General features: G+C 29.4%; 6 protein-coding genes across 12 annotated transcripts in view; 1 reads left to right on the top strand and 5 right to left on the bottom strand.

Annotated features, from left to right (window-relative positions):
- LOC106792462 overlaps positions 1 to 6,699 on the bottom strand; it is a 58,669-nt gene extending 51,970 nt beyond the window's left edge. For all 5 annotated transcript variants that reach the window (XM_014758889.1, XM_014758890.1, XM_014758891.1 and 2 more), the window contains exon 1: positions 6,128 to 6,699. The gene's annotated coding sequence lies outside the window, so the exon portion shown is untranslated. The remainder of the gene's footprint in view (positions 1 to 6,127) is intronic.
- A 397-nt stretch (positions 6,700 to 7,096) lies between these two features.
- Positions 7,097 to 9,722, bottom strand: LOC106792468 (tectonic-1-like). Its single transcript, XM_014758899.1, has 5 exons — positions 9,295 to 9,722; positions 8,972 to 9,205; positions 8,736 to 8,895; positions 8,454 to 8,650; positions 7,097 to 8,368 (listed from the first exon to the last, which is right to left on the bottom strand). Exons 1-5 carry the CDS (start codon positions 9,649 to 9,651, stop codon positions 7,286 to 7,288), a joined length of 2,031 nt encoding a protein of 676 aa, XP_014614385.1. The 5' UTR covers positions 9,652 to 9,722; the 3' UTR covers positions 7,097 to 7,285.
- Positions 9,406 to 10,699, bottom strand: LOC106792469 (B9 domain-containing protein 2-like). Of its 3 annotated transcripts, XM_014758901.1 has the most exons (4): positions 10,645 to 10,699; positions 10,352 to 10,456; positions 9,989 to 10,249; positions 9,406 to 9,905 (listed from the first exon to the last, which is right to left on the bottom strand). In XM_014758901.1, the coding sequence occupies exons 2-4, from the start codon at positions 10,437 to 10,439 to the stop codon at positions 9,727 to 9,729; spliced, it is 528 nt and encodes a 175-aa protein (XP_014614387.1). In that variant the 5' UTR covers positions 10,440 to 10,456; positions 10,645 to 10,699; the 3' UTR covers positions 9,406 to 9,726. The 3 variants fall into 3 exon arrangements, with proteins under 3 accessions (XP_014614387.1, XP_014614386.1, XP_014614388.1); XM_014758900.1 differs by lacking the exon at positions 10,645 to 10,699 and having other exon boundaries at positions 10,352 to 10,535; XM_014758902.1 differs by lacking the exon at positions 10,645 to 10,699 and having other exon boundaries at positions 10,333 to 10,402.
- A 282-nt stretch (positions 10,700 to 10,981) lies between these two features.
- Positions 10,982 to 13,195, top strand: LOC106792466 (probable arginine--tRNA ligase, mitochondrial). The gene is made up of 5 exons (XM_014758897.1): positions 10,982 to 11,025; positions 11,139 to 12,288; positions 12,370 to 12,497; positions 12,585 to 12,808; positions 12,883 to 13,195. Exons 1-5 carry the CDS (start codon positions 10,990 to 10,992, stop codon positions 13,031 to 13,033), a joined length of 1,689 nt encoding a protein of 562 aa, XP_014614383.1. The 5' UTR covers positions 10,982 to 10,989; the 3' UTR covers positions 13,034 to 13,195.
- Positions 12,842 to 13,850, bottom strand: LOC106792467 (28S ribosomal protein S9, mitochondrial-like). Its single transcript, XM_014758898.1, has 3 exons — positions 13,766 to 13,850; positions 13,476 to 13,638; positions 12,842 to 13,386 (listed from the first exon to the last, which is right to left on the bottom strand). The coding sequence occupies exons 2-3, from the start codon at positions 13,609 to 13,611 to the stop codon at positions 13,295 to 13,297; spliced, it is 228 nt and encodes a 75-aa protein (XP_014614384.1). The 5' UTR covers positions 13,612 to 13,638; positions 13,766 to 13,850; the 3' UTR covers positions 12,842 to 13,294.
- Positions 13,851 to 13,900: 50 nt separating this feature from the next.
- Positions 13,901 to 16,764, bottom strand: LOC106792465 (transient receptor potential channel pyrexia). Its single transcript, XM_014758896.1, has one exon. It carries the CDS (start codon positions 16,748 to 16,750, stop codon positions 14,090 to 14,092), a length of 2,661 nt encoding a protein of 886 aa, XP_014614382.1. The 5' UTR covers positions 16,751 to 16,764; the 3' UTR covers positions 13,901 to 14,089.
- Between the last annotated feature and the right edge of the window lie 4,149 nt (positions 16,765 to 20,913).

The following is a 20,913-nucleotide window of genomic DNA, read 5'->3' as shown; positions in this document are numbered from 1 at the left end:
TATATATATATATATATATATATATATATGTGTATGTCTTTCTATTACATAAGAGAAATTAACATTGCGTGACAAATGTAATAACACGCAAAGCAATATTAGAGAAGTCGCGTATCTCCACATTTCAATAATTCCATTTAACCGGTTGATAATAAAATGCATCAAATACATAACATATGCATCGATTAACAATTGCATTAAATAATTATTGTCTTTGTAGAAAAAAAGAAACAAAATCTACGAATCTAAGAAAGAAAGATGTTCAAAGTAACATTTTCCTATAGCATAAAGAACAATATTTATTCTACTTATTAGTTTTCTATATAGTTTATACTTAAATATAACATAATTAAACTAAAATGTATTACAATATATTTGTAGATTAAATATAAATAATAGAGTTCATCGTAGAATGATTTATGGTACATTAGAAACTACTGTATTATAATTTTTTTTATATTATCCAATTTTTTTTATATTATAACTTACTTGAGACTCTATAACTGTATTAGTTAGTACAGTTAGTAGTTCCTAGCAGCAATAAGCTTCATATTATCGAATTTTTGTCCTGAACAAAAGGAAAAAAAAAAAAAAATTAGAAATTAGATTTGAAATTGGCGCCCTTATTTCGTCACGTACTCTATACCCTGGATCCATTCTGCAATTTTCTCGTTGAAACGAAACGATGCGTTAGCAGAGTCTAGCAACGTTTCTACGTGAGGAGGAAGAAAGAAATGACCTTAGGAATTCTCTTCTATATATATATAAACCTATACTTATATACTATATACTAAGAAGTTTTGAAAAAAGCGTACCGAAAGGAAAGCAGTGGCATTCCGTGTGAATCCGCTTAACTCGCTTTGGCATTTCACCTAGCTCTAACCTCGATATCACACACTCTTTCTTTGCATGTCACCTATTGTTGCACGTGACCCGAATACGATCGTTTCAAACTTCGATAGATCGAGTTTCGAGACATCGACGACGGTCAAATCGATTTCTTACTACTTCCAAGAATTTCCTTTTGGACAATTGACGCAACATTCGATAGATTATATTAAATTAATATTTAACAAATTCACAACAAAACAGGAATTCAAACGCCTCGACTTTATTTCAAAAATATATTTTTTTTTTCAAATTGTAATTGATTTTTAAGACCTAAGAGCTTTTGAATTTATCTTTATCGTACACTATAAACGATCCTCTTTAATCTAATTGTAAGATTTAATTTTACTATAATAAAACTTTCATTGTGAATTCCTAAAAAAAAAAAAAGAAATCTTATACATAAATGAAATGAAATTGAAACAATATTTATTGACTTTTCAATGAACGTTTAACAAATCTAATTCGTTGGATAGAATAATCTCAATCGGAGATCTATTTTTTTAATCAATGTACAGTGTGCTTTTATCGAGACTACGCAATAAATTCTGATATCGTTTATACCAATTACCTATCAAACGTAGAAAACCTCGTCAGATTATTCGATTAACTAAATATAAAATATATCTTGACAACTTCATTGGGATGAAATACTGAGAAGAAGAATTTACGAGAATGTATGCATAAGAGAGAGAGAGAGAGAGAGAGAGAGAGAGAGAGAAAAACTTGCTACGAGTCATTGCATCTATTAACCTTCTCAACCAAACTCAAGAACTTTATATGAAAATACGATTCTACTTTCCGCTTCTTAAGATAAATGTTCGTCTCCTTGTTCACACACGCATACATATATACATACGCGTACGCATAAGTACACACTTACATAGATATTTCCCTCTCTCTCTCTTTTTTTCTTTCCTGAGTCCTTGAATATGAACAAGTGATTCTTCTATCCTTGTTCCATTACTAAATAATATGATTTCGAAATGATCTATTAATTTTATTTAAACTAATTGTAAGTAATAAATAAAAGACACAAAATGTAACACAAGTTTAACTTACAATTATTCATCCCAATTAAAAAGATTTTTATTTTGTAAATAATTTGAATCTGTAATATCATATCAAAACGATCTATCAACTCACAACTAAAATCAAGATTAAAAATTCTGAATTAAAATATACTGCTAACCTCGACAAAATGATTATTGTGTTCATGCACAATTCATGATTACGATAAATCATATGATTACGAAAGTATCTTCAAAATGCATTTAACTATGTAATAAACAATATAATCATAAGATGTAATAAGATACATTCTTAAAAAAGAAATTATTCATCCTAATTAAAAACAATTCTAGCCTCATTTCTATCATTGGACTTCGATCTTCCTTCAAAGAAGGAAATAAAGGACGAATGCGAAAACCAATGATATTCTCGGAAGAGAACGCAAACAATAGAATTTTATTGTTGGTATTATTGTTGCGATAAAAAGTATAGTTTGATGGAATGAGTATGACGTCATCTACTGTAATAATAAAAAAAAAGAAAATGAATAAAACGAAATCGAATAAAATTCAAATTAATTTCGATCAAATATGCTTAAACATTTAATATTAAATATTTTTTAAACAGACTTTTGAGATCCTTTCTCTTGAAAATCTGGAAATAAATGAATAAATAAAAGAGAAAAAGAGAAATAAAAATAATAGAAAATTTCGATTTATGAAAGAGGTCGAGATCGAACAAGTAATAAAATAGAATTCATTCTTGAGATTGAACGAGTAAAGAACGCGTTTGTGAACAGCTCGTAAGAAGAGAGGTTATACCTCTCTCGAATATGTACTATGTGTGTATATATGTACGCATGCATGCATGCATGCATGCATGCACATCGTTGAAACAAACATCGGATTACCTTTCATTTAATTGTACTAGAAGCAAGAGTATATGTAAGAATGTATGTGTGAGGTGCGGCTCTAGAGACTCGAGATCAGTAGCATGACTATTACCTATCTACACGTGTGTGTATGTGTATGTGTGTACTGCAAGCACATAATGTGTTATATATGAATATCTATGAATTAAACTTCTATTCTTCATATATGTTGTGTATATTCCAATAACAATGATTATAAATACACTAGATTCCCGTTAGATCCAACCTCGAGCATGATTGAATGCAAACTAATCAATGAAACGAAATTTGTATTCGCATAGTGCCGATTTATTGTCTTATCCTAAAACGTCGTCTTTAATACGAAATTATGATTCGTTCTGTAATGATCAATCATAAATTAGCGAGTATCACAAGTGTAATAAAAATTAATATCGTTTTATTAATGATTATGTTGTATAGATTATCATCAAATAATTTCATTAACGTATGAAACAAAAATGATATTAATTATTACTAGACCTAATAATAAGAATGATTAAAAAATTGAATTACTATAATCGATTATAAGAGTAATAAAATTGAAATAAATTTTTGAAAAATTTGATAAATGTTATTAGAATAAAAAAAAAAAAATGAAATTAATTTAACTTAAATGAAGAAAATAAAAATGAAATATGTGAGTAATACAACTTAGCGCGTGGGGCAAGATGGCGCTGTTAATGGTGACGACCGTTAGCTAACGTCTAAAACGTATGTATTTACTCGTGTATATGCGTTCCTAGTTGTAATTAAAAATATACGAGGTATAAGTCAAAAGTGTGTAAATAATTTTACAAATTAATTACTATATTTCGAGATTATTTGAACTATTTTTTTTTCTTTAGATTATTTAATTACAAGTTAGCTTGGTAAAATTACAAATTTAATTACAAACGTAAGAAAAAATCTCGAAAGAGAGTAATTTATTTTTAAAAATTACTTACACTATCTGACAACTTTTAACTCATTCTATATATTAATTTAAAAATCGATGCAATATAAATAAAAAGAAATATTGAAATAGAAATAAAGAGACACATTAGACTTCTATAGCGTTCAGATGAATAGTATGTAACATACTGGCGTGGCAAGCTTCAATGTAAACAATATCAACGAGCTTTCGAATGAGTCCTATGGAGGGGATGACGTAAGCAAGCCGAACTCTTCCGAATGACGTATAATTTCAACGAAGATTGAACGTACGAGGAAACTGATATAGCTAATAAATAAGAAATTACGAAGAAAAGGGTTATTATTAACAAACATAAGACAATTTCGAAAAAATCTTCAAAATCGTATAAATTATTGTCTTTATTATATTTCTATCTTATATACATATACAACTAGTTTAATATCGAAAGAATCGATTGATTGATCTTCTCGATTCGATAAGTCAAACAAATTTTCGATGGATCGAGAAATTTTCCAATGCACGTGTTCGAAACAATAGAAATAAATTTTACAATTGGTCATGTGATGATAAAAGTAAATGCTTTGGCAGATCATATTTTTCAAGAGTCTTATTTAAGTACTAAGGATTACAAGGGTCTTTCTTTGTTGATTTACCTCTACAATTTACCTCTACAATTTACCTCTACAATTTACTTCTACGACTATCTTTATGAGATAAAGATCAATGACCAAAGGACCCTACAAAAAAAAAAGAAAAAAGGACAATATAATAGACCTGACCATAAATACTTTCTTGGAAATGGTAGTAATTTGACCCATCGAATAGCTAGTTCTACTGTTCCAACGTATACAAAGCTAAATATATTATTATTATTATTATTATATGTAGATAATATAATGAAAAAATAATAAAGTAATCATTATTTTATATTCTTGACAGATATTTTTATATGAAATTTTATTCATCTAAAATTAAAATAAATTAAGTGAGAAAAGTTCCTGGATGATATATACAAATTAAATACAAACTTTTAGGTTAATTTCAGCTTTAATAATAAAACTGAAAACTTAGGAACTTTTGCCACACCCTGTACAATAAATTTCAAATAATATTTGATGTATTTGAAAAAAATAAATTATATAAATATATAATTCTTATGTGATACATGGATTTTCAATTATACTAATTATCGTATTATTCAAGAAATATATTAATTAACTGAATTATACTTCGAGAAACAATCGATACTCCTAATCTTTAAATCTTATTGTTAGTAATAATATATTTATTGGATAAATCAAAAAGTAAATTGCGATAGTAAGACATGTAGTAAGGCAAAATGTAATCGAGCAGAAAACTTCAAGCCGTTTTCTATTTTAGACGACGAGAACGATGTCCACCGAAGCTAAATATCCCTCTCTGTGTATTTCAAACTGGAGTGCACACAATGAACAGATTTCACGTTTATTATGGCTTTGATCTAACTTTATATAAGACGTATATCCACGAATTGCGATATTTCTTAACTATCTATAACAAACGCGAACAAACCAATAAATAAATAAATTCACATAAAAAAAGATGACCAAATAAAATTTTAACAATTTTTATAATTATATAAAATAGCTATCATAACCTTCTTCTAATAACTAATTTTCATGAAACCTAAACAACCTAGTAGCATAAAAACAAAACCATGAAATAAAAAACATTAATTTTTTTCAATTCTAGAATAAGCGGTTAACTCTTTTGAAAACTAATGAAATATGGCATTATAATTTTAAGTATCTAGGACAATAATAAAAAAAAATACTATTTAAACATGTGTCACGTTTTGATTGTATTAATATTGATTAATTTGAAATTGAACTACTTCCCTTAAATCGAAAAATAAACGTTAAATAAATTATGAACGAAATAATCTGATACGCATAATATTCTTTTCAGATTAAGGCAACGGATGGACATATATATTACAATAATATTTTGAGAGGGGGGGAAGTACACAGTACATTTTTAAATTTATCCACGTCGACGACCATTGTGAGCCACTGTTTGAACGATACTGTGGAGGACGCAATCGAAGTTATATTCTGTTACTTGTCGATGCATTTACGAAATACGTTTGTCTGTTCTCTCGTGTAGTAGGATATATCATGAAATCGGAAGAGTTTATTAAGCCTCTAGTAAAAGACAAACAGACAGAGAGAGAGGGGGAGGGGGAGAGGGGGGGAGAGGGAGAGAAAGAGAGAGAAAGAGTGTATACTTTTAAACGGTATAGTCGTCCCAGACGCTTTATAACGCGATACCATTGGCAAGAAAAAGTATTTAACGTCAGAAACATTAAAAGATTTGATTTTAAAAACGAATGGATAAATGCATACATAATCCGTTTGTTTGCTGGCACCAACGCAGAGGCAGCCCTCGAATGAAGAAATACCAACGACGAATTCTCTCTTCTTGCTGTAGAAGAATCTTCGGTTGAATCCGCGCGAGTCACGGTTAATATCACACTTCACCTTGGCACTTTATTATTCGTTGTTGTTACTTCTTGACGATTATTAATTATTATTATTCTTTTACCTCTCGTCGCACTTTCACGGCACATCGTGCTAAGAAGAAGATCAAACTACGACGACGCATGATATATTATTATTTTTATGGGCGTTTAAGGATACTACTACGTCTTGAAAAGTTTTTTACGATTTTACGTGCTTCGTATTTATTATCTCTCTGTATTCTCAAATGCGTATGCATCTAGATACGTACGCTTTTCTACGAAGGCACTTACTTATATTTTCTTTTTTTTTTTTTTAACTCTAAATGCACATCGAATCGAACAAAAATACACTGCTGGCTAACAAGTGTCAGCCATCTTGTATCCACCCGAAGCACAACCCAATCTCCCACAGTGCATCGCGAGGCTGCCGAGTTCGTACTGACGGTAAAGAGAAGGGAATGGCCGCCCTCAGATTGGTAGGTGGGATCGATCGGATTCTCTGATTGGTCCATGACAATGCAACTGCTTGTTCGCCTACCGTTGTTACTCTTATTATCTTTCTCTCTCTCTCTCTTTATTTCTTCCCTTATTGCTCCTTCTTTTTCTCCCTATATTTTCACTGCTTATTATAAAGCACTATTACACCAAATGGCGCTATCTTCGAAAATTTTCGTATAACAGTTTATCCAATTATAATGAAGCGCAAAGAGAATACTTGTTTTTTATTGGATGAATCGTAACATACTCCATTCGTGAAATTTTATATTTTGTAATAAATTGAATAAGGCATTTTCTCAAAGTAATATATGATACATTAGGAACAATTTAAAAGAATTATTATGACAATAAATACTGCTATGCAAAACATTGGTTTAATGGTATATCAAAATATTTTTATACATCATTTTATGATAGTGTTATTACAATTCTTTGATGCATATAGAAGCTATATCTAAACTAAGTCTAATTGCGTATACAATGCGTAAGTGTAGATAAATAATAAGGAATATGATAATTACATTGCATTTATTTTTATATGATATTAATTATAGTAAGAAATAATTATACTTAAGATATATATTAAAATTATGGACGATTTTATTCTTATATCACCATTGCTTAGAAAAGGATAAAAAAAATCATACGGCAATGTCAAGTCTAAATTTGGACCACCTGCGAAATAATATCGGGATGGTTTGGATATATCATGAAATGTGACAAAACTTGTAATATCGATTTGAAGCACATTTGTGCAATTTTTCGTAATGCATTTTGGCCAAGATAAATCTGTCTCTTCAGAGAATGTAACGCCTACACCTAATATTTCATAGTTTGTTAAACTTTCTGATTTAGATGATACAGAATATAATATATCATATTTGATAGATGTTATTAATCCTGAACACCGAATCCAGCCATTGAGAATTTGACCAGTTATTACATGCTGAGGTACTCTATCGAGTACAATTTTTATCCATTCAGAAGTATTGTTGTTAGTAAAATTACCTAATCTAGAGATATGTACGGCATATTGATCAGCTTGTGTTATATTAAGCAAAGTATCTTCCATTAATAAATGTAAACTTTTGTTATGTAATTCTATACAAGACGTAGTTGTAAAAATAGTCTTATTCAATGTGAGAGAACATTTAACTTTAATATTTTCTCCAAAAGCTACAGTATATCTATTGGTTTGACTACATTCACGGTTTTTCTGTCCTAATGGCAAAGTTAAAAAACTTTTAGTTTTATTAAAACTGATGTAACGAAGTTCTATATTATTAGTCTTATTTGTCTTAATGGTTCCTATGATTAAAGGTTTTCCACGAATGTAGCCAGGATTACCACTACGATCAAATATTATTTTTTTATCCTGATCGTTCCATTCGTAACTTACCTCAAATGATTGATAGAATTGTTGAGATACGTTACTTATTAGAAAATATATTGTAATGTTATCTATACCAAAAGTACCATTATGGCTTATTAAATATTTAACTCCTTTAATAATATTATAACACATTCCCTTTGAGCAAGAACCCAATATTTCTGTGTTATTACAATTATTCCAAGAATTTCGACAATAATGACTGATCGGAGATAAACATATGTTCTTTGGACAGCTCTAAAAGTTAAAAATACAATTGATGTACAACTTTATTATGAACTCAATTTATATAAATTGTATTTTATTATTTATAAGTGCTTACTTGATCCGATGGAAGAATGTAAGTCTGATTAAACAAATGCAACGACTTAATAATCGTAAAGTTATTATACGTTGACGGAAATAAGAACTGGTTTGCATCAGTTAGTTCAATTTGCATACAAGAATCTTTCCACTTATTAAGATATTTAATCATCTTTTTAAAAGAACATTTTCCCGTAAAACCTGTTTGTAGTAACTCTAAAATTATATACAAAAAAGATAAATCTAATCATAACATCAACATATCTCTATTTTAACATATTTTAATTATTTATAATATTACCTAAAGGTTTTATATAATTATTTTGTAATTTCCATACAAAATCACCTTCTTTATAAATACTAGTGACGTTATACATAAACATACTTTGATGATGTTCGAATTGCCATTTTAGCATATCTTTGTTTATCTCTGACCATAAATCTTTTTGATTATTAATAACCTACAAGAAAAAAATTAATTAAATGCTGATTCACATATAATAAAATAGTTGTTATGAAATAAAATAATAGACTTACTAAGTTATTACTAACGCTGTACACAGGTGGAAGGTTGTCGTAAAGAATGCAGAATAAATTATTAGCTAACTTTTCGAGAATAAAAGGAGTGTTATTTCTCTCAATAAAATTTCGACTGTAACAGTAACGACTATCATATAATTCTGTATGATAATCTTTACAGTGAGTGAATACTTTTAAATGATGATCTTTGCAATCCATATCACAGCAGCAATTGATGTCACACGATGCCACCTATTTATATAAATAAAATAAAAATCTAATTCATAATTCAACATAATACTATAAATACAAAAAAAATATAAGAAATAAATTATAATTACAGTTAAATCGCATTCGCATATATCAGACTGTTTTTTGTATATACTATGATTATTTATTTCCGAGTCGAATTTATGGATAATAATCGAAGCTGCAGTAGTCGTTGTCTCATATTGTGGAGTTTGTGTTATATTAATTAAATTAATACTTAAAGTTGATTCAGTAATATTAACAGTGACATTTGAAAAATTATTTGACGTAAGACCATTTTCATCATATGTTTCTGTATAATTATCGGTATCTGTAAATTCGTCGCAGTCTGTTCCCTTCAAACATGTTATTATATCCTCGATTTTCTCCAGAGAAATTAAGTTGTTGGATAAAAAAATGAAGTATAGTAATAAAAATATTCTTAGCATTTTTAATGCAATATAAGAGTTCTTATATATTTAATGAGATCGTATAGCAGTCTCTTTCTGGAATATTTAATGTCTTCATAAATGACATCCAAATTTGTCAAAATTCCTAGCAAGTATGTGCAGTTCGATTTGAATAGTGCCCATACTTTCTGTAAGTAATTCAAATCTATCCACAGTATTAACTAAAACACTTGGAGATTTTAATTGTAAAACCACTCCTAAAAATTTGTCTCTAAGTCTATCTTTCCAATCACCTGTAATTAAAAAAGAAAATATAAATAATCCAAAAATAATTATATTATATGTTAGGTCATACTTTTTAAGAAAATATACTGACCAATCGGTTTCCATGTATGGCAACTTAAACAATGAGATCCAGGAGATAATGGTATATTACAAACACCATAGGAATTGAATAATACCCTCCCATAATTATCTCTAGAAAATATTTGTAGAAGCAGTTTCGGAGAATTCTGTAATGTTTGCGTAGTGTAATGTATATCAATAGGATGATCCCAAATTGGTTCGTTAGTATATATATCACAACTTTCTTGGGTTTGTCCTTCTTCACTTCCTTCTATGACTTTCCAACCATTTCCTATTATATTGTAAAAATAATTATAATAAAAATATTTTTTAGCGTTACAAAAAATTATTATATGAAGAGAAAGAAAATCATACGTAAATGATTATTCTTTACCAGCATGACAACTCCATTTACAAAATAGTTGAGATTCTTTGAAATTTTTGGCTAAAGATATTTGACCAATAATATGCAACTCAGCCATATCATAAAATCATGTTTCTGTTTTACAAACCAAATTGATTTTTTAATTATAATAATATATGATGCACATTATATACTTCACAAAACAAAAAAAGGTATAATATATCTATATCTAACAAATAAAGTTTTATTTTGTATAAATGAAGTATTATATTCAAATATAAAATACAAATGAATTCGTTCTTATTAAAATAACGCGTACATACAACAAGAACATGATGTATCGACAAAAGTGGAAGACTTCTAAAACATAAACAAACGGTAACGATGCAACACTACCAATATCGAAATTTCATAAGCATTAGTATTCCCGCGTATTTATACTCTTAATTTTGATTGGTTGGCTTTAAAAAACTTAAAAATACTTTCATCAAATTGGTTCCCGTTAGCGACGTTGGCACCATCTACTATAAGCAAATCATGTACTGTAACTAAATATATTTTATTAAATCCTAACCTAAATTATAAGATTTATATTTATATAAATAAAAGTTTTATTATTATTATATATATATATATATAATTTAACATTAATTAAACATCGTATTATAATGACTATTAATATAAGACGCGTATTATATAAAAAGGTATATAAGATTTTTATTTAAATGTTACAAATATTCAAATGTTATGGGTGTGTGTGTGTGTGTATGTGATCAGCGCTCTTTTTTAAAAAAATTAATATTATATTAATTTTTAGATTACAAAATTAATAAAAAATACAGAAGATGCAATGAATATAATTTCTTGTTTACACATGAAACAAAGACAACCAGGAGTATTTTCTTTTATACTTCCTTTGCAAACAAAACAATATAATTTCAGAAACAACATTGAAACTTTATTAAATTCTGTCAGAAAATCATATTTAAACAATATTACTGTTGAAAAGGATATATTATCTTTTAATGTATTACGAGAAGATTACATTAAGCAGCTTCTCGAAAGCAATTACCATAAAGCTGCTTCTTCGTTACTTATCGATGGCAGTAAAAATGTAATAGTTGAATTTAGTTCACCAAATATTGCAAAACCATTTCATTTAGGACATCTACGTTCAACCATTATAGGAAACTATGTTGCCAATATAAATAGTTATTTGGGTAATAATGTGAAGAGAATAAATTATTTAGGTGATTGGGGTACTCAATATGGCTTTACTCAGGTTGGTATAGAAATGTCTAATTTTGATAGCAAGAACATACAAGATGACGCCATCAGAAGTTTGTACAATGCTTATGTACTTGCCAATAAATCGGCTGAAAATGATATTAGTATTGCTAATAAAGCTAGAGAAATCTTTAGACAGTTAGAAATTGGAGAAAGTACTGCATACGAAGAATGGGAATTATTTAGAAAATATACAATTGAGGATTTAAAAAAAACTTACGGTAGAATAGGTATTACTTTTGATGAATATCATTGGGAATCTATGTATAAAAAAACTAATCTAAAACAAATAATAGAGTTAATGGAAAATATGAATTTGTTGAAATACGATAGAGAAAATAGAAAAGTAATACAATTAGAAATAGATAAAGTTATACCTATTATTAAAAGTGATGGAACGTCATTGTATTTAACGAGAGATGTGGGAGCAGCTATCGACAGGTATAAAAAATATAAATTTGATGTGATGTATTATGTCGTTGATCAAACACAAAGTAAACATTTTACAAATCTAATAGAAATATTACATAAAATGAATATGCCTTGGGCGGAGAGATTAAAACATATAAGATATGGACGAGTAATAGGTATGAGTACTAGAAAAGGTACAGCTATATTTTTAAAAGATATTTTAAATGAAATCAAGGATGTTGCGAGAGAAAAGCAAATTCAATCTCCCAGTAAGTGATTTTTACATTGCCTGTTATTTTGTGCGAAAATTTCATTATTTAAATGAAATTATAAAACGTCATCTATTTTAGCAACTAAAGTTTCTTTGGATTCGTCCGATAACAGTTCAGATATATTAGGAATTTCTGCTGTAATAATTAATGATCTAAAACAAAAGAGACAACGAGATTATACATTCAATTGGAATACAGCATTTAATGTGAGATTTTTTATAATAATTCTTACTTTTTTAAAAATGAGTAGTACTGTAATAATTTATAAGAATCTATTTTTCTTTTAATATCAGATAAAAGGAGATACTGGCATAAAATTGCAGTATGTCCATTGTCGACTTTGTAATTTAGAAGAAAACTCTGGTGTTACTCTTCCAACTGAATGTTACCCGTCAGTTTTGAAAGAACCAATAGTGGATGACTTGATATGTATTATTAGTAACTTTGAAAATACAGTATTAAGATCTTATCAGGATTTAGAACCATGCATTTTAGTCGGTTATCTTTTTAAACTGAGGTTAGTCATATACGAAGTAATAATGATAAATGCTTTTTAATAAGTATGTACTTAAAAATATTTATTTTATGCAGCTATACTATCAACAAAGCTTTCGAGACATTGCAAGTTAAAGGCGAAACCGTAGATATTAGCAATCAAAGACTACTTCTTTTCCATGTAGCAAAAAACGTCCTTGCACAAGGGATGAAGTTACTTGGTTTAACACCTCTAAGCAAAATGTAAAATGAAGCTTATCGCAAGATATCAAATGTATTAAATACTGTGAAAAGAGATTAGAAGTTCTTTTTTATCTAATATTTATACATGTTCTCATTTGATGAACATATACCAACTGTTGCATCCGATGTACATTAATATTCAAATAATATATATTATTTGGTACAACATTAATTTAAAGATAAAGAATTTTCTTTTTAAATCTATTATTCCATACGAGATATAATTATATGATTTTTATAATTAAAAAAAAAGATATTTCGAAAATTAACGTTTCTTCCACGTAAATTTCCTTCTTGCTCCTTCTTGGCCAAATTTCTTTCTTTCACGTATCCTCCAATCTCTCGTCAACAATCCAGCTAAAAAGTTACAAATTTGTTAATATTATAATACAAATTAAATGAAATATAATTATTTAATTATAATTCTCCATAATTTAATATCTTACCAATTTTCATATTTTGTACAACCTCAGGAGTAACGAAACTTCGGAGACCCCACGCAATGCCCCACCTTATTGCACCCGATTGTCCAGTATTCCCTCCACCTTCTACAACGGCTTCGATGTCAACTTTCTCAATCATATTCGTAAAAATTAATGGAAATATTACCTGCAAATTGTTACATGTTATTTACCACATCTATTGTATATATCTAAATTTGAATAAAGTGAGGTATATGCTAGACTAATGAAAATTAAATCTTAACAAAAAATATATGTAGCTACTATATTTATACCTTATTGTTAAAACATTTGTTCACAAAACAACGTCATCGTTATAGATTATCCAAAAAAATTTTCTGACGAAAGAGAAATGAAAAATCAAATTTTCATTAATATATATATATATATATATATATATTCTTCAAATATATTCTCAATCATCTTGAGAATCGGTTCCCTATATATCAGTCTTTATAATACATTAAGTGAGTTTTTGTTTAATTTGTCTATTAATAAAAGAGGCAAATAGATATGACAATAATCCATAGATACATACATACATACATATGTATAATTTATGTAATTATGTGTTCATATTCACGGACACTTTGCCTAACTCATATACTTTTGTTCTTGGCAAGACGATTAACAATATCCTCCAACATATCGTTAGTATGTAACAATTGTGTTTTAAGTGACTTTATGGTTTCTTCATTAGCATTCAATCTTGTTGATAATTTTTCAATAGCCAATCTCAAGCCAGACTCGGAAGATTCTTCACTTTGTTGCTTCATCCAAGTTACATGGTCGCTAAGACTAATATTGTCATCATTGATATATGGCATATTCTTTTGTGCGATCTCATAAGCAGCCTTTAATATATCCTTGGGCAAACGTTTTTCCAAAGGATTTAATGGTTTTACAACGAGAACGTGTTTACGATTTTCCACGTCTATTTTATGATTGGTCATCCATTTTCGAAATGTGTATGGTATGGACGCATTGTGCAGTACCATTTCAGTAAAAAGAATTAATTTAGTTTGACGTACCAATTTGGTAAGTCCTGCATGATTTCTCAAACCATTAATATCATGTACGGCGATGCCGACTAATAAGTTCATTAATATTACCGTTACGAAAACGATGAAGAGAGTGAAGAGAATTTGAGAACAGACTGACAGTGGATGATATATTACGAAAGGACCGTCGGCATCCGCTTGATTAATAAGACCCTCAAAGTCTAGCTCGCCAGCCATCATTGCTAGGACTTTGATAAGTCCGGTAAAAGGATTACCAAAAGCTGGCTCCCCAACGAAAATAACGCAAAAGCTAATGGTGAATCCTATTAATAATCCTGAATAAGCTAATAAAAGTTTAGCAAATTCAAATTGTATATGAGTGAACATGGCAACGTATGTTCCAAAAGCAGGTAATTGTCCGACCATCAACATTAGATTTGTCCAGGCACAAAGTATTGCGAATGCACCCACGTAATTTTGCCAATCGTATGTCTTTCCCGTGTAAACGAATGATGTTACAAAAACGCTTACTATAACAATACCATCGAGTACGTTATCTATGTTCGAGAAATATTGTTTCACCGATTTATAAACCATAAAACCAAATATCTTTCTAGGTATTGTTACACAGGTCAACACGAGACAAAGGTACCACTCGATCTCGATGACTGGTCTTCTGAATAGAAAGCCTGATATTCTTTTACTGTTGCAGATTTTCGAACTTGGATAATCATCGTGATTATAACATTTGTATGCGAGTGCTGTTAGAACGTAAGTAGTCATGCAGATAACCGTCATGGCATAAAGAAAGATCCTCATCAAATAAAACTTTCTTATCTTTTCCCATTTGAGATGAAGAAAAGCCATGACTAATGGATGAGATAGTAGATCCTTGCGACGTTCTTGTACGAAAGTATTGATGAAACTGGTTTCGCATTGATTGTTGCTCGGAAAGAGTAGGTCAAAGTGTAATCTCATTTCAAACTCTCTGTTGTGTGGTACCGGCCGTCTAAGTCTGATAGAAGCATCGAGTCTTTCTCGAAAAACTTGAAGAGACTCAGGTATTTTTCTCAGTATAATGTTCAAAGCTGATAATCCTGCACTGGTGGTAGCACTGACGTCAGCTCCTGCCCAAATCAAAGTATCCACGCAATGAGACTGTTCGTTCAAAGCGGCTATATGAAGTGGAGTGAATCCTGTTCGATCGGCCGCATTGACTAAGGCACCATGCTTCAATAAAAGTTCGACCAATACTGCCGAAGAATCTGTACTCATAACGGCAAAATGTAATGGCGTCCTGTGCGTACGATCAACAGCATTAATGTTACTACCTGGTACAGTCAGTAAAAGTTCGACACAGGGTATCGATTGTACGAAGCAAGCAACATGAAGTGGAGTCTCTCCAAGATGGTTCTTTTCAACAACGCTAGCACCGCGTTCCAGGAGCACCTTAACCACGTCTATTGCTCTTGTTCGAATGGCACAGTGAAGTACTGGTTCGACTATTTCCCCATAAGCACATGTATTTAATTTGGCACCGTTGTCTAAAAGTAAAATGGTAGTTTCTCTTGATTTTCCAGCAGCCGCAAAGTGTAGACAGGTGTAATGATTAGTTGGATTTTCACTATTAACATCGACACCTTTCCCGATAAGATGTTCTAAACAGGAGACGTTACCACTCAAGGAAGCAGTGAGTATAGCGTTCATTCCAGTACACGGCTCGATGTAATTAATATCAGCGCCTAATTCTTCGAGTTTAGGTAATAGATGAGAAAGGGCACGATGACATGCCCAAATATAAGCAAGGTTTTTCAAATTTTCAGTTAATGAAATTTCCGGTGGCACAATACCACTCTTTTCCATTTCCAACAACAATTTGATCTCGGTCATACCTAAGATGGACCAAAGGATTGATCTGATATTGCTACCATCTACGCGTAATACGTTCCTCAAAGCTTCCAAATTATCGAAGAAAAGAGACTCATCTGCTGGCGGTGGTTCACCTGCGTCGATCTCGACGTGTTTAATCGTGGAATTGGTTGTTAAATCTTCATCGACTACCACGATTTGTTCAGGACAATAATCGGTAACGTGTCCATATCTTGCTGACCTGTAGGTTGAAGCCAATCTCACGGACAAAGGATCTTCTCCATTGGGACGATCGTTCAAACAAGACATTGAGTAAAGTCTTCTTCTTCCTTCGTTATTATTATTGTTGTTGTTCTTTATCAAACTAGGTGGTACTTTTAGGTTGTCCATCTTCGTTTCTTCAATCACGCTGATAAATATTAACAGGAAACCTTAATTTTCCACTTAGAAAATGTTATTTTGAGTTTCTTTTGAAAGACTATAAGAAGATATCCAGCTAGCTGACTTTCGATGTGAACGAAACTCAGGCCACTACGTATTTATCTTTCTTCTTGATCTCCTCCACGGAACATCTCAATCAGTTCTATACTTCTGTCTCTGTCTCTCGTTTTCTTCGTTTATCGCGTCACGTCCCAAAGTCGTTTAAGATCGTTTTAACTACACGCGACTACCGGTGCCACTCGGCCGAGTGACTTATATCATTTCTACGTTACATTGCGATGGTATACTGAGGATAGTCCAAGTGAGTGATAGAGTGAGAAAGAAAGATAGAAGAAGAAGAAGAAGAAAAGAGAGGTATATGCAGTCTATATATAGAACTTAGGACGTTATCGTTTGGATTCAGCAACTGCAGAACTCAGCGACCCCGTGTGTTTTTGGCCGTGAACTTCACTGGACACCACTGCCTAACGGGACAGGGTCATACGATCAGCTAACGTACAGTATTCAACAGAGACGATTGCATTTGCTTATTACTTACTTTCTCTTCTCCTATTTTTTTTCTTCAAATTCATTTATTCTCCTTCGATACCGATTATCTAAATGAAATCGTTTCAAAACTACTTTCAAACGATTTCAAATGAATCCTTAGACTTGATTCGTGCGTTGAAATATTTTAATCAATATTTTCGATTCTTCGATTTTTCTTTCTATGAATAAAATTGATGAATTTATAGAAAATTGCTTTCTCTTGGTACGAGTTTGAAGAAAGTCCACTTTCTCTTTACTGGTAGCTTGCCAAAAGATACCTTTTTTTTTAATGAGAAAGTACAAGAAAGGATTAAATCTTAATGATGCTCGTGGTCATGTTTTGATAAATGATTTTCCATGATAATTAATTCGAGGAATTTTTTTTTTCATTGATTTATTAAGAAAGAATTATTCAAAGGATGAATACGATCTCTGAGAAAATGTATTTTATTTCCGCATCTTTAGATTTTCCTTGACTCGAATTTAAAATGACTATGTTAGAATGATTAAGAGAAAATTGTTATGATTCTTAAATACTAATTCGTTCTGTGGTATTAATTTTATTTTCCTCCTATTATAATATTGTCTTTGGAATTGTTATTGAAGAGAGCAGTAAAATGAGTTCATCGATTTAAGTGAACAAAAATCGATAATCAAGTCAGATTCAAATGGATTTGTTTTTTTTTTTTATAAACAATGGTTCGTTATCGCGCGAACAATTGTAATATGTATTTGTAGACTAGTTGAAAACGTTTCACGTATCACCTATTGTTATATTTTCAATAGATCTTGCCTGAGGCTAACTTGTCACGTCGAGCACGACCGGTTTGTACGATTGCTTGGCGAATACTACTCCCTAAGAATTGGTCTTTCGCTTGACGACAAAATCCACGGAGAAATAAAAAGGTGGTAATATTAAGAATTCCTGAGGTGGGAGAAGATAAAAAGTAAAATAAATAAATATAAAGAGATGTAGGATCAATAATCGATATGAAAGAGGGAATGTTTTTATGATTAAAAAGAAAAGAAAATGTAAGGACGAGAATTTTTGTTTGTAAAGTAGAGAAGAATCTTCTTTTGATGATAAAAACCCTTTTATGTGTTAATATAATAAAAATTCCAATATTTTTTTTCTCAATGATTATAAAGAAGAGGATTTTTTAATTGTAATTATAATATAAGAATTTTATAATTTTTTTACTAAATATAAAGAAAATGATTGTTTTTACAATAAAAATGAATTCCCTTCTTTCTCATGTTTAAAATAAATATGATAATTAATCAAGTTACATGTGAATAATATTTAACTATTCTTGTGGTATTCATCATCTATACAAATACTGAATTTTTTCTAATATATCTATATTTATTTATAAGTTTAGAGTGTCTTTACTGAAACAATATTTCAAAGACTTTTTCATAAGTGTTTAAACTATGAAGAGAGGGAAAAAATGCGTATAGATCATTTATTATCTTCCTCTTGTTCTTTCATTATTTTTAACATATAGTCACGTACATTGCGCATATTTTTAATTATGCATATTTTTTTTTCATTATCGTCACTGTCTTGCCTTTAAATATTTTTCTTTTTTATATAAAACATAAAAAAAAATATCATCTTCTCTTTCGTAAAACATCTTCTTAACCAGCGCATTATTAGAAATAAATTTATTTCAATAATTAATTTTATCTGTTGCAAATATTTTTCATGAGGTACGAAAATCGCGAACGAAGGGATCTTGCGTAGAAACAGGAACATTGGCAGGATTTGGTAATGCCATCTAATAATAATAATATTAAATGTTTTTAGTAGGCCGAAAAATAATTAGATAATTTTCAAAATTATTTAATCTCTTTTCAGATTTTTAGTCTAATTTTTTGTTTATCAAATGTTTATAAAGTATACTTGATTTAAAAAAATTCAGAATTTCGGTTGAAATACTTTTGATTCACGATACGGTTGATACTTTGTGTATTATCCATTACAAGATAGTTATCTCCCTATTTCTTTTATAAATTTCTATTTCGATCTTGGTCAGTACCTTTCACCAACATCAACATGACAATGCTTTCAAGGTGTGCCAATTTATTTAAAAATATTTTCCACAACTATAAGGATGAACTTGCAATAAACATTCCATTATCAAAAATGTCACATTTCTTCGATTATGTGTATCCTTGAAAATAAATTAACAATAAAAGAAATATAATAAGATATAATTAGTTTGAATTAACACATAACAGACCGTCATATTTGTTCATAGTTCAAGATCTAAACTTGTATACTTAATTTGCAATTAAGCTATTAGTCAATCTTTGGCAATGATTTTAGGAATGTTATTATAAGTCAAGTCATTATCATGACCTTAAAAAATTCTACACGTATTTGTACATATTTAAAAAAACTCAACGTCCTTGTAATAATTTCGTGCTATTTAAAAGCAAAATTACGAATCTAACATGCCATTGCGTTTTATCGAATAAATCTGAAAGTTGGTGGCACGTGAACAGGTTTCTAGAATATTTAATTTTATTCTCTTACTAGTATACTCTCTCCAGACACATTTCTTTATCTTCCGAACACCCATACTTTCTGACATTTATCTAAAAACATAATGTCATGCTAAATCTATTCTATTCTTCGATGTCTCTATTTTCTTGTTTTTTTCTTTTTCTTTTTTTTTTAAGAGGGATATGCGTTTATGTGACTATTAAAGAAACTGAATAAACAAATCGATGTTTGAATGATTAACAAAATTTGTTGAAGAAAGAAATGGGTAATTAAATTCGAGTGTTTTGAAAGAAAAATGTGCTTTTAAAATATTGATAAATTTAAAAGAAAAAAAAAGATACAAATTTCTATTTACAAAGATTAAAAAATGCTGAATAAAAAGTTCCCGTTGACCACATGGAATAATATATAAAATTAATCGTTTTTTTTTTTAAATAAGAAATGAGAGATTCGTCTTATTTTGTAAAGTAAATATATTTCTTTCTCTTCATTACTTTCAATGATAGAAATTAAATTTCATTACGTAAAAGTAATACCATGTATTAAGTGTCCTTCAACTATTAACGTTATAACTCTGTTATATTAATTAACATATCGTAAGATATATTTAACGTTTATCAAATGTATTTCCGTTAGAGTACAAATCATGATATGAATGGTATTTTCTATAGATCGTTTACAGACATGTATTGTACGTAGGTATTTGCATAAATACTTTTTTAAAACTAATTGTAAGATTATTCTGATTAAAGTTGCACGCTATTATCTTATATAATGGAACTTGTTGATTGAATCAATATTTAAATTGTTAACGGAAAAGAAGAAAAAAAAAACAATAGACCAATTTTTATCTAAAATGCTGAAAAATTTCTAAACGGATCGATAATAATATTTAAATGATATTTAAAATTAATGACAAAATTTGTAACATATCATGTAAAAATATTTTTGCTTAGATTATAAAACTACAAGCCTGGCTTGTAAAATCGTAAATATAATTAATATAAAAACAAAAAAAGTAATTAATTTTTGGGCCCACTTAAAAACTTTTAAGCACAATTGTATAACAGAG

Source organism: Polistes canadensis, unplaced genomic scaffold, assembly GCF_001313835.1.
Source record: "Polistes canadensis isolate GaletaPanama2010 unplaced genomic scaffold, ASM131383v1 scaffold_438, whole genome shotgun sequence".
Classification (NCBI taxonomy): domain Eukaryota; kingdom Metazoa; phylum Arthropoda; class Insecta; order Hymenoptera; family Vespidae; genus Polistes; species Polistes canadensis.
Note: the sequence above shows the minus strand (reverse complement) of the source record. Positions and strands in the feature narration are given on the sequence as shown.

What these genes read in the sequence shown, in the direction of transcription:
- LOC106792465 (XM_014758896.1), bottom strand. Translation starts at nt 16,750, where the DNA reads ATGGACAACCTAAAAGTACCACCTAGTTTGATAAAGAACAACAACAAT.
- LOC106792467 (XM_014758898.1), bottom strand. Translation starts at nt 13,611, where the DNA reads ATGATTGAGAAAGTTGACATCGAAGCCGTTGTAGAAGGTGGAGGGAAT. An exon ending in TGTACAAAATATGAAAATTG is followed by an intron (nt 13,387 to 13,475) that starts GTAAGATATTAA and finishes GTAACTTTTTAG; the next exon opens with CTGGATTGTTGACGAGAGAT.
- LOC106792466 (XM_014758897.1), top strand. Translation starts at nt 10,990, where the DNA reads ATGACTATTAATATAAGACGCGTATTATATAAAAAG. An exon ending in GACGCGTATTATATAAAAAG is followed by an intron (nt 11,026 to 11,138) that starts GTATATAAGATT and finishes ATTAATTTTTAG; the next exon opens with ATTACAAAATTAATAAAAAA. An exon ending in AAAGCAAATTCAATCTCCCA is followed by an intron (nt 12,289 to 12,369) that starts GTAAGTGATTTT and finishes CATCTATTTTAG; the next exon opens with CAACTAAAGTTTCTTTGGAT.
- LOC106792468 (XM_014758899.1), bottom strand. Translation starts at nt 9,651, where the DNA reads ATGCTAAGAATATTTTTATTACTATACTTCATTTTTTTATCCAACAAC. An exon ending in ACAGCGTTAGTAATAACTTA is followed by an intron (nt 8,896 to 8,971) that starts GTAAGTCTATTA and finishes TTTTTCTTGTAG; the next exon opens with GTTATTAATAATCAAAAAGA. An exon ending in TAATTATATAAAACCTTTAG is followed by an intron (nt 8,651 to 8,735) that starts GTAATATTATAA and finishes ATATAATTTTAG; the next exon opens with AGTTACTACAAACAGGTTTT.
- LOC106792469 (XM_014758901.1), bottom strand. Translation starts at nt 10,439, where the DNA reads ATGGCTGAGTTGCATATTATTGGTCAAATATCTTTAGCCAAAAATTTC. An exon ending in TAAATGGAGTTGTCATGCTG is followed by an intron (nt 10,250 to 10,351) that starts GTAAAGAATAAT and finishes ACAATATAATAG; the next exon opens with GAAATGGTTGGAAAGTCATA. An exon ending in CCATACATGGAAACCGATTG is followed by an intron (nt 9,906 to 9,988) that starts GTCAGTATATTT and finishes TTTTAATTACAG; the next exon opens with GTGATTGGAAAGATAGACTT.